At 37.7% G+C, this 13,154-nt stretch overlaps 2 protein-coding genes across 2 annotated transcripts; both read right to left on the bottom strand.

Annotated features, from left to right (window-relative positions):
* Window positions 1–805: 805 nt before the first annotated feature.
* Window positions 806–1,759, bottom strand: LOC122653800. Its single transcript, XM_043847743.1, has 2 exons — window positions 1,433–1,759; window positions 806–1,351 (listed from the first exon to the last, which is right to left on the bottom strand). The coding sequence occupies exons 1-2, from the start codon at window positions 1,757–1,759 to the stop codon at window positions 806–808; spliced, it is 873 nt and encodes a 290-aa protein (XP_043703678.1).
* Window positions 1,760–2,053: 294 nt separating this feature from the next.
* On the bottom strand, window positions 2,054–3,307 carry LOC122653790 (putative nuclease HARBI1). The gene has a single exon (XM_043847732.1). The coding sequence runs from the start codon at window positions 3,305–3,307 to the stop codon at window positions 2,054–2,056; it is 1,254 nt and encodes a 417-aa protein (XP_043703667.1).
* Between the last annotated feature and the right edge of the window lie 9,847 nt (window positions 3,308–13,154).

The following is a 13,154-nucleotide window of genomic DNA, read 5'->3' as shown; positions in this document are numbered from 1 at the left end:
GTTTGTCCATCATTTATAAATTTAAAGAATCCACAACCAGTATATTTCCCCTGTTAAAAAATGAAAACAAAAATTTTTATGAAAAATGAGTAAGAATGAATTATTACAATGACAATAATATTAAAGAGGAAAATTGTATGATAGCCATACTGCAGTGGAATTGGGGCAACACCAAAAATCTCGCCCTATGTCTGATCCTCTTGTGCACCTACGGACCTTGCACTGACCTTTTCCACAATCACACATTCTCAAGTGATCCACTCACATAAAAAAAGACATGTGAACAGGGCATTTGAAGAATTTTCTTCCCGGATTATTCGTCGTAGTTGATGTAAATACGCTATATCTACTTTGACAAATTTCGCATCTACCAATAATGTCCATCTAGGTACATTAGAAATTGAAGAATATAAATAAATAACAAACGATCCAATGGCTGATTATAGGGTGAGAACCAAAAAATCAGAATCTGAGATCACATCTAAAATTTGAGGAGATTTTTCAAAGCCCCAGATAATAAAGGTCGAAGGACCTTCTTTGGGAAGGCAATAATGCGTCAATATATTAGGAACAATGAAATCAACACATTGAGCTGTTCTTAAAATGAAACAAACAGTACCATTTGATAAAATTGTTCCAAGATACCATTCTAAAGACAACGACCACAGAAATATAAACTCTAAGTCATAAGTTCATAAACACAAAATCACAAAACATCCATGTCAACTACTTAATATCTCAGAAACAGAAAGTCATAAGTTCATAACCAAGTCTTCCACCCAAAGCATCAAATAAAATTGTCCTTCTACTCCATCATTTGAAGATAATAGTCAATCATTTCAGGCCTCTCTTCAGAAGGAGCAGTCAAGAATAGAGTAGCCTTATCCTTCTTCTCCATCAAATACTCTTTGATAACCATTTTCTTGTGAAAGTCAATCCCTGGAATGGCACCAATTGCTTCATGTAACTTAGTTGCAAAATCAGTCTCCTTGGTTGATATGGCTGACATTGCCTTGGCTATCATTTTTAATGGACTGGCAACCTTATCAACACCTGCTTTCTTTTTCTTTGATTGGGCTTGATTTTTGCTAGATGTAGAAGCCCTTTTCTTTGAACGGTTTGTACTCTGTTTGAGAGTGGTACCTTCTCCTTCAAGATCCATGTCTTCACTCTCAAGGTTGATATTATCAAATGCCCTTTCATTGGCAGACAAATCAATGTCTTCATCATGGGCTCCATCAGCAGGGTGTGAGGCTGCTGCCCCTGTGGCTATTTCATTGCCTAGCCAAATAGCAACTTCAACATGAATTGGTAGAATGCTATGATCTTTCCAATATCGTTGCTCCTTCTTCTGCCAAACATTCAAATACATTATTATTCTAGCTTACCATATACATAAATTTATAAACATTGAAATGATCACCAATATTACCTTGAATTCATTCCAAACATGTTGGCCTGCATCAAACCTATTTTCCTGAGCATTCCAACCCATGCCACTATTTTTCTGCATATCACTAAGCGCTTTGAATCTTGCCTTCCAAATCTTGAAATGGTTTCGACATTGTTCCCAATCGTATGTCATCCCATACTTCTCATTCAACCTTTTAGATATGTCAAGCCATACCTCCTTCCTTAACCCATTGTCTCCCCTCTTTCCAGTTTTATGTTGTGTGACACATAATTCCAACATATGATGAGATACTTCAAGTGGCGAACTTGCTTGTGATCTAGACTGGGTTCTCTCTTGTGTGGCCATTGTTTATGCCCAGTGTGACTAGTAATAAAAATAATATACAAAAATTATTGAACTATCTTCATACACAAAATCAATAATTGCATGACAATTTGTATTAATACAATCATTTATCATTAAAATCTAATCATCCATTCAACACTGAGATCATGAAACATAATAAACGTAAAACTTAACACAACATGACATAAGTCTATAAACCAAATATAAAGGAAATATGTCAAAAGTTTAAACACCAATTCAACACAAAAATCAAGATTTAAGTTTATAATCCAATACATTAAACTATCAATTACATTAACCATCAGCAGAAGTAGAAGTTTCTTCATCATCCATATCGCCTGTCATCCAGGCAACCCACATGTTGTCAGCTATTTCTTCTCTGAGTTGATCAACATTAAAGGCTTCCCCACTGTAATCATCCTCAACTTCATCATCATCATCATCATCATCAATTTGTTGGTTTGGTTGAACAGTAGAACTAGGCCCTGCAGCTCTCTCATCTGCATCTAACCACTCATCTTCTTCTTCAATACTGTGCTGTGTAAGGATATGGTTATGAAGTAGAACACATGCTTGAATAATTTTTACTTGAGTCCTAAATGGGTATTCCGCTTGAGCCTTCAATATCTTGAACCTTAACTTCAAATTAGAGAATGCCCGTTCAATAACGCTTCGTAGCTTAGAATGTCGCAGATTAAACAATTCCTGTTTATTTGTTGGTGACAAGTTTGAATTCTTCCACTCCTTTAAATGGTACCTAACATTACGATACGGTCTCAAGAATCCAGTTTTGTTGGCAAACCCAGCATCAACTAGATAAAATTTACCTGTAGGTACCACTAACTTGCTGTCACCCTGTCTATGAATGGCATCCTCTAATATTCTAGAATCTGATGCAGATCCTTCCCAACCAGATAGTATGTATGTAAACCTTCTACCATGATCGCATGCAGCTAAAATATTTTGAGATATAAGTCCTTTCCTATCACGAAACTTACAATGATCAGCAACTGGAACCCAAGCTGGTACATGTGACCCATCTATGGCTCCAATGCAATCCTTGAAGTAGGGGTAGTAGCTTATTGGGTTATTCAATATTTTTTCATGGGTTGTGGTACTTGGAGGGGTCAGTAACACTGGGTACAATTTAAGAATTGCATGTAATACTTTGTTTAAATACCGACTTACTGTCTCACCAGAGTGTCCAAAATGCAGCTTCATAACTCGATTCTTAACATTGTGGGCAATTGTAAATAAAAACATGACCACTTGTTCTTCCACTCGAACTGAGTTCGTGTGATACAGAAGGCCACCATCTTGTAGCCTTTGACATAAGGTAAAAAAAGACCTTCTACTCATTGTTATTATATCTCTACAAGTCCTGTCGGAAGCACCAATTATTCTCTCTGTCTCAATCCATCCACGATTACCCTCAAGTCGATAAGGTTGTTTTTTGAGGAAAAGTTTGTGATACTTTTCTACTGCTATTACAACAGCGGTAAGTACCCAAAACAATATCATCTCTTCATCATCGGGGTCAATATCCATCTAGTACAAAAACAAAAATTACAAAATACGATGACATCAATTATGACATATGTTAACCATATGAAGTACTAAAGCAAAATTTTCATATACAATCTTTACACAACAACTTTATATACACAGTTCAAGCCATGATTCAAACATTCAATAAAACAACAGGCTTTTCACCCAAGCAATTCCCCTGAAGCTCTAGCTTTCTAATCCCTGTTTTGTCCCCTTATTTTTATAATCCCCTCTTTGTTTTTAAGGAACAGAGGATAAGGACAGTGCATTTAATTCATCCCACTCCTTGAATATGACCCTACTGTCTACCCGTAACCAATTCCAAAGTTCCAAAATTCTTTCCTTCTTTCACTAAAGCTAGAAGTAACAACCCCTTAATTAACTTACCATAACCCTAGAACCCCACAGAGGAGACTAGAGAGAGAAGATAAATGATTTCAATGTTAAATGACCCCCATGCAAAGCATACAAAGATTCCAAATGCTTCAAAAAGATATTTAAGATTAGATACTGAACAACAGAACCCACCTTCAAGGTCAAATCCAACAGGATTTTAGATTTAGAATTTGTCCAATTTAAAATTCAGTTTAACTCAAGCATATTCTTAACACTGGTTTTCTCAGAGTGGGTTCTCAAACAACTGATTTCAAGGATCAAGTGGAACAGCCTGCAACCATAGCTTAAGAAAGTATGATGATACTGTGTTATAGTGGTGATTCATGGTAAGTTATTTGATGGGAAGACATGTGAACCAGCTGAAACTTAGATTTTGTGCTGGAATCAAAAGAATTAGAAGTGAAAATTGAGGTGGTCCCCATTTATTTTTTCCCTCGTTAGAGTAAGGTGGCCTTGGATGATGGATCAAAGAATGTAAAATAATCCATCCTTGTGTGTAAAGCTGGATTTTGCTAGTCTGAACTGCTATCAATGAGTAAAAATTTTGATCTTTGTTAACTCTTGAGATTTTGAAGCCAGCCAAGCTTATGTTATCAGAAATCTGAGTGATAAATGATGACCATTGGTCCACATTGGGTGTGCAATATTTTATTGAACCAGGATACTTGTGTTATGGTCCTGTAAAGTGATGGGTGCACCTTATTCATCATAGCTTAATATAGTGGGTCCTATTGTTTTACGTGGAAGCAATTCACTGTCTGGGATGGATTCAGAATCCTCGTAACTCCTTCATGGCATGAAGCCTACCCTTCTCATTTGCATAATCATATTCAGAGAATTTTGATATTTAGGGAATATAAGTGATACAAGTATTCAGCTTGAGTTATACTATGTTCTTGCTGTGTGTTTTTGATGGCATTGTGACCATTGATGCTAAAATCCCAGAATTGTTTGACAATCAGCTCGGTGTGGTATAGGATTGGGAACAAAAGTGGTATCCCTACTGAGTAAAGGGTGTCTAATGATATTTTCTGTTCTTGTTTACCGATTTATTAGTTATTACCTAAATACGACTCTCCTAGATCTACTAGGATTGTCCCATATGGCCTGAATTGTTCTTTGATTTAAAGATATTGTCTATTGGCTATTGTTTCGAGTCTTTCAAATACAATACTACATTAGAAGGGGTAGAACAGGATAACAGTAAAGAGAGTAGGTAAGGAAGAAGAGTAACAAAGAAAGATGAAGGGAAATCATACCAAGGGGAAAAAGGAAGAAGAAAAAAAGAATGGAGGAGAGAGAGAAGTTTCTCACGCCACAGCCATAACACAGTAGCAACTCAAAAACTATTTCACTTCATTTTAATCTTCCATTGTATTACATCAATATAAAGAAAAACACTTTTACATGATAATAGAAACTCAAATAAAATGGAAACTAAACAATCTAGGCAATATATCAAATATGCTTTCAAGTCACCCCCAAATCATCTACTTAACCTATGTATTTTTAAAAAATCCATAACTATAATGCAGCTGTCTCAGAGAAGGGAGAGAGTGAAGAAATGTGGCATACCTGTGTTAATCCAAGATGTTCCTTCCACCACAGATTTTCAAAACAACCCTAACTACAATCGAACCTGAAATGGAGAGGAAAATCGGTTAGCAATCAAATAATTCCATTTTTAAAAAAAAAAAAAAAAACCTAACTACAATCGGAGAATGATAAAGGGAGAGACAGGGAGATACATAGACACAGAGAGAGAGATAGAGATAATGTGAGAGAGACAGAGACAACGATAGAGATAGAGAGCGGTAGACAGAGAAACAAATAGAGAGAGAGAGAGAGAGAGAGAGAGAGAGAGAGATAAATGGAGTAGTAAAGAACCTTTGTAGACGAAAAGGAGAAGGCTGAGAGAAACCCTATCGACTTCCTTCGTCTTCGGTTTGAAGAAGAAACTTGATGGCAAGACCAGAGTTGCAGAGACGACTTCGGCTTTGGTTTGGAGAAGAAATGAGAAGGATGCGAGAAACCCTAGTCTCGATTTCCTTCGTCTTTGGTTTGGAGAAGAAACTTGATTGCAAGAGGAGAGTTGCAGAGACTACTTCGTCTTCGTTTTGGAGAAGAAACGAGAAGGCTGAGAGAAACCCTATGGACTTCCTTCGTTTCGATCTCGATAAAATTGGAGTCCACAAGATTCCACAGTATTTATTTGAGGGCTTGGAATCCTGGATTCTATTTGGAATTCACCCCCTTGGACGAATTCTGGTGGATTCCGAAATTTAGCCTAAAAAGTAGATTTTTATGGATTCTTGGAATCCAATACGGATCTGGGTTCCGAGAAACCAAACACCCAAAAAATGACGGAATCCGGATTCCGTCGAATCCGACTCCGAAGATACCTCCAACCAAACACGTCCTTAAGCAATCCTCTGGCTTCTGCTTCTATACAGTTGCTTGTCAAAACATTGTTCAGTTCTACCAAAACAAAATCTCTGTTATACAAAATGCCAAAAGCCCATCCTGATTTGTTCAGATATCTGTTATAATATCCTGCACAAATTAAGATAGGATTTATTAGATATGGACTGTTAGAAAAGCACCAAAGGAAAGATACATTACCATTCTCATCGATGGATTGATCCATCTCTTCTAATGGAAAGGGAAATAAATGGACGTAGATCAGCAATCCATCGATTGATGTTGTCGATGATCATCTTTGGGTTAGGATATGCTTCTGGCATATCTACTTGGTTTCTGTGTTTCCAAATAAAATAGGAAGAGGTGGCGATAACACTGAAGACCCAATTGCTTGTATGTTTGTTAGATGAGAGAGAATACAATAGGTGTAGGAAAAAAGATTTTGTAGATTCAGTAGAGAGTAGACCGGTCATAGACCAAGAGGTCCAGTGCTCCAAAGTCTAGTGGATAAGTTATCAGAAAAAATGCATGCCACTCAGATTCCTGTTTGGAGTTGCATAGACCAAGGGTTTTGTACCCTTTTTGGCTAAAATTTCTGTGACTGAGATCCATTATAGAAAATTCTCTATAAGAAGATTTTTGAATTTAGGGTGAATTCCTAGCGAACTTGGTAGAGAAGAGTTTTTTTTTTTTTTGGGTGCAATTCAAGGCCGAATGGCCATCATGGCCCTACAAGGAGGCAAAGAGGGGACCCACAAGGGGGGGGGGGGTCAAATATGGTACCAACAGGCTCCACTTCTTGGAAAGCAATTATATGTGGACTAGGTGTCGCTGAGGAGACTTGAACCACCGATCAAGCTCCCGACGCTGTTTCTCCAAAGGAATAGCGAACCAACAGGGCAAGCCCTTGATCGACGATAGAGAAGAGTCCATTTGATGATAACTTGCACCACAAAAAATCAGGGCCTTGTGTAATGGGAATATTAGTAATATGGTGAACAATCTGAGGAGAGAGAGTATTTGAGAGGAAGTCAATGTTCCATTTAAGTGACTCAACAAATAAAGATACTTTTATTTGAGGATCAAAGTGTGAATGATGTGTAGAGTTGGAAATTAGAGTTCTTTGTGAGATGAGATCCAAGGATTAGTCCAGAAGTCTGTGTCCTGACCCGATCTTATTTTTCAAATGACTATGCTTTGAGCATAGGGAGGATGTAATATTCGTGCCCAAATACAAGGGTAATTTGATCATTTGCTTTTCCCATAGATTCTGAGCCGGTGGCTAACTGAGAATTTGGATTTTTGATTTGCGATCACTCGATTTTGAGGTGAGTTAATGATCTTATTGTTATCCCTGACAGTGTTGAGCAGATCTTATAGGTGTTGTAATTGATGTCTACACAAGTGTCAAATCCTATGGTTATTATGTTGGGTAGTATTACAGATTTGTTCATTGGTACAGTGATTTGGTTCATTGGTTCATCTCAAATTGAATTGGTTCAATTATGGTCTGATATAATAGTTCATTTGTGGTTCATTCAAGGATATAATTTGGTTCCATATGGTTCGGCTTATGGATGATGAGGTCATCTTCCATTACAGCACTTGAGATCGGCATGCACCACAATACTTTATTTTATATGATGTCATTATGGAATCATCAAGAAGTTATATAATCTCATCACACATTATGGAGTTTATAGTTTCAGCATAGCTTTATTTTTGATAAAAATATTTAGGGGCGCTGTTCTCTGTGCCGCAGTGCAGGCTGCTCCCAGGCACATGGGGCTGGGCACAATGACCACCTTGCCCCCCTGAGTGACAGGCCCATGTGTCTGGGTGTAGCCTACGCTGCGGCACAGAGAACATTCTCCCATATATTTAATATGGGATTGCATACTCATATGGAGTTTAATATAAAAAAAAAAAAGAGGAAAAAAAAAAGAAGAAAGAGAATAGGATGGCTGGTGGCATATATGGGCTAACTATTGAACTGGATTGCGAAGCCACATGAGTGGAGAGGGTCAGCTCAGTTGGTAAAAGATCAACTCCTCAAATAAGAGGTCATGAGTTCAAGCCACCTTGGGGCCTATCCCCATCCCCTATCTCCCCTATTAAAGCTCTCTCATCCCCCACCCTACCCCTCCCCCCCCAAAAAAAAAAAAAAAAGCAGAAAAAAAAATAAAATTTCCCTGCACTCATGCGTGGATTGGTAAACCATGGTTTTCACCTTCTTGTTGACAGTGAGGATTATTAAAAAGTTGTGTTACTGAGAGTAAAGAGTAAAGATGAGAATCAAGTAGGATGACAAACAGTCGATTTGGCCTGGTTTTGGTAGACTGAATCGATTTTAGTCTGGGAATGAGTGAGACCAAAATCAAACCGTTAAGGAGTTTATTAGGGTTTATTAATGTTGTCCTAGGGGTATTATTGTAACTTGTACCTCACAACATTCTATTATAAATAAAGGGAGATTGTCTCTCATTGACATAAGTTCAATTCCCCAAAATCTATCACTAATATTAAAATCAAAGGATAACTAATTAGTGATAAGATAACCTTTATTGAAATCACAAAATGAACCAAAATATCAAATCATTCATTTAATTGTCTAACTAATTTTGTATAGTGAACAAAGAGATCAATGATGACTGTGGGCAGCCATGGATGTCGGTTCGGAAGCGTGGTGGATTGTTATCATCCTATATCAATCATACAAGGGGCTGATCCCACATTGATTACGAGAGCAATTTGGTGTGGGTTGATATGATCTTGGTTTCCCTCACCTTGTAAGCTGGTTTATGGGGTAGAGTTTTTCTAAGTTCATATCAAATGAGAAGTTGGAGGTTGCGTTTTCTTGCAACTGTTTGAAACCACAGCCCCGTTGTTGATTCGGACAGCAAGAGGAGAGGAAGCTCCCAAGAGAACTTCAAGGACGAGCTACATAGGGATAAACAAAGTTTGGCTACGATTTCTATTTCAAATTTCTCATCAACTTTACAAATTTATTTTACAGTAAGGCAGGTCATTCTTTCACTATTTAAGGATTGCCAATCGATATACTACATTTTCTTTTGAGATTTTCTTATTGACACCCTTCAAGGTTTCCAATTACATGTAACCTTACTTTTTTTTGTCATTTCTATAATTTCTTACCATACTATTATTTACCAAGATTTAAAAACTGCATTGATGACGAGGCTACTTGATCTACATCGATCCCATTTCCGATTGTTTTAGTTGTTTCGTAACAATCGATTCTAGGGTTTTTTGGACTAGATTGCTCGGTTTTCATATTTAAGGGCCAAATCTAGGATTTTGGGACTTATTAGATCTACGATTTCGAATTTAAAATCCTTGGTTGAATCACTCGATTTGGATTGGAACCAGCCATGACCGATCCCAACCAACAGTTCATGAATGATTGATTCTAGAGTTTTGGGACCAATTCGATCCCCAATTTCAAGTTTAAAATCCTTGGTTGAATCAGCCATTTAGGATTGGAATCGACAATGATTGATCCTAATTAAGTTGTTTTGGAATGATTGATTCTAGGGTTTTGGATACGACTGTGGGTTTTCAAAATTAAGGACAGATTCTAGAGGTTTTGGGATTAACTTTGACCAATTCCGATCCAATCTCCCATTTGATCGATTCCAAGTTTGGATCGATCACGACTGATCAAATTGGAACCTATTGGGACCGATTTAATCTCCAACTCAATATCTGATTTTTTTAGTTTAAAATCCTTGGTTGAATTGTTTGATTCATATCAGAATTGGCTGTGATCGAGACTGATTCCGACTTTCGGACTAATGGATTCTACAGTTTTTGGGATTGGAATATTAGATTGCTTGATATTCAAATTTGAGGGCCAGTTCTAGAGTTTTTGAATCAGATGGAAATCGACAAGAGTCTATTCAAAATTCAATTTTGAGTTTAAAATTCTTCGTTGAATCGGCTGATTTGGATTGGAATCGATCATGAACGATTCAATTTTGACCATTTAAAAGTGTCAATTCTCGGGTTCTTGGGATTGAATACCTAGGTTATAGATTTCGAGGGCCGATTCTAGGGTTTTGGCATCCATTCCGACAAATTTTGATTCAATCTAGATCAAAATTGACAAGGGCTGATTCGATATATGATTCCAAGTTTAAAATTTTTGGTTGAACCAATCGATTTGGACCTATCCTAATTCCGGCCGTATGAAATGGCCTGGCTGATTCCAATTTGATCTAGGTCATAATCGGTTGGGATCGATTCAGAGTCATGGCTGATTGAATCAGTGAAGTAACTCCATGTAGAACCGAGTTAAAAGAGTTTAGTTATGATTTCAAGAATGTGAAACTGAATGTAATATTGTTCGATTCTGATTTCTACATTGCCAATCTCATTTCGAAATGGATCTGAACCAAATAGTCAGAAACGAACCAGATTGACACCCTTAAGCCAATCTCAAAAATGGCCTATCCGGATCCAAGAAAAAATGTGCCATTTGAATTTTGAATTTTATTTAAATTATTTGGCTCTACTAGAGATCTCTCACGTGATCACGACAGAAGGTGGTTTTCAGTTTTCACCCTTAATAGCAATTAGAAGTTATTTGAGAGAGAGAATTTGATTCTCCATTGCAATTCAAACTATTTTTACTCGTATACTTGCAAAGAGAGAGGATTTGATTTTCCATTGCAATTCAAACTACTTACGCATATATTTTCAAACTAGCTTACAAATTTTTTTTAATCATTCAAACATAGCTGGAAACCCAGGTTTTTCGGTTCGACGTGCCCTCCTTAAAGCCTGGTGACTCGGACGAGTCAAATCTGATCATGACGAGTCATGTATTTCTTTAATAATTTAGATATACATGTGCAGTATAGCTAAATCCTTCGAGAGTTCTTCTTCACCTCCCCGCCCAAGTCCATGGTAGCTCAAACTCTCGTATCCCCAATATCCAGGCCAAGAGATGTCAATTTTCCATCTTCTTTGCTAACGTAAGAGTTTCTTTTTGATAGTTGATGAGTCATAGTTCAACTCATCCAATCCCCATGCAAAACATGGAGAACCGGACAACTACCAAACCAACAAGGTTAAACCTAACTATGCAGAAAGGCGTGAACCAAATGCCCGCAGGCCTCGGATCGGGATAATCGAGTCAGGTCGGCCTGGCGTTCCAAGAACTGGGTGTGGTTAACTAACCTAACCACAGACCCCGATTAGGTCAAAGTCACATTTTACACATGACTACCAGCCTGACACATGTCAAGCACAGATCATTTCACCTAGGACTACATGAAGCCGATATTACAGTCTATGATCAAATAAGTACGCATACCGATCCAGTAAATCAAAACTATAAATAGACACGCCTAACCTAGGTAAAAGGGGACTCTCTCTACTCTTTTTCTTTAGTTCTTTAATTGGGAGAGTTATCAAGGTTTGACTTAGACATCGGAGTGTACTTATCAGCCCAAGCCAACACTCTTCTGTCTTGTGTTGTCTACCTGTGCAGGTCGATGGATTTTTATCTCCTCCAATTCTGACACCCCTCCAATTCCTCTTTCGATGGTTGCCACGTGGCCAAATGTTAAAATTAAAAACAATTCAAAACCCAATCCAGCCCAACTCTAACCATGGTTATCTAACCTATCACTCTAACCTAATCCCTTTCTCTCTTGCAACTATCGGAGACGTCAACCAGCACGGCGATCCCCATCTCTCTCACTTCGGCGCGGCAACCCTCTCCGTCCTCTCCTCTCTCGCTGCCAGTGTTTCATCTGGAATTTTCTCTCCAGTGCTTTGAGAAATTTCTTCTGAGGGGCTTGATTATTTTTTCCTGATTCCCTCTCCTCTAGACTTTGGCTTTTTCATCTTCAAACTTCAAAGAGGTTTCTAGGCGTTTTTTATTCTTTATCAGAAAAATTCTGAGAAGTTACTTGGAATCGAAATGTGGGATTCCTAACCTCGTATTTGTAAATTGGTAACAACATTACGGGAGAGTTATCAAATAAATGGCCGAATGGGTTCTCTTCTCTTGAGTCCTGACTCCTGAGTCCTGAGTCTCCTGTAAGGAGGGAGTTGCAGTTGGACAGAGTCTTAAGTGGAGGTTTCTGGCTGAGCTCTAATGTCTGGATCTTCTGATTTCTTTATTGTTTGACTTAAAGGATGGTTTGAAGCTGGTCTTGCAATTTTCATAGCTCGACACCAAATTTGTATTCATTGCCTGGAATATATGGAAAGCCAAAAACCACAAAAGCCTTACAAATGCGGAAATTGGAGACTGCAATTCTCAGAATGGTTATACAAGCCAGCCATACAAGTATTCCAAAAATTGGAAGAAGAGATCATCAATTCAACTCACGAAACAAAGTAGAAGAATACAGAGAATAACCAAAGGACGTAAGTGAACCGATTATGGGAGCTCAAACCATATATGGCTTATAAAATTTTAAACCAATTCAAACTTTGCAGCAAAAATGTCTGATTGTCAAATCCTTTAAATCCTTTGAACCAGCAAGAATAGAACGGAGTTAGAATGTGGGATCTAATCCGTTCCCTTGACCAATCCATCACAAACATGCACCTTCGTCTGGTTCTATAATCGTCGTCCTCCTCTGTACTCTGGTTTTGTTGGAGACTTTAACTGTAGTACAAAAAGAATAAATATAGACTCTTCTTCTTCTTCTTGTTCGAGATTACTAGTTCAAGGCTTCAATCTTCAAGCTATTACAGTCTTTGTCATTAACCGTTTGGCCATTCGAGTATGTATTTCAGAAGATAATCACTAATGCATTAGTTTCGGAGGACAAATTCATTAGTGGGTTTGATCTTTATGTTAGAATTATATTTGGAATGTAATTTCATATTCCCTAATATGGACTAATATTAAATAAAGTAAAACCCAACTAATTATGGTATTGGTCTAATTAAGGGGGTTATTGAGTTATCTTAGGAATCCTATGTGGACTGGCTTTAGTGTGGGCGGTTAGATTCTTTTTGGGACTGTGATGAGTCAGACCCTATAGGG

This window comes from Telopea speciosissima, chromosome 1 (genome assembly GCF_018873765.1).
Source record: "Telopea speciosissima isolate NSW1024214 ecotype Mountain lineage chromosome 1, Tspe_v1, whole genome shotgun sequence".
Taxonomy (NCBI): domain Eukaryota; kingdom Viridiplantae; phylum Streptophyta; class Magnoliopsida; order Proteales; family Proteaceae; genus Telopea; species Telopea speciosissima.
This window is presented reverse-complemented; position numbering and strand designations above follow the sequence as displayed.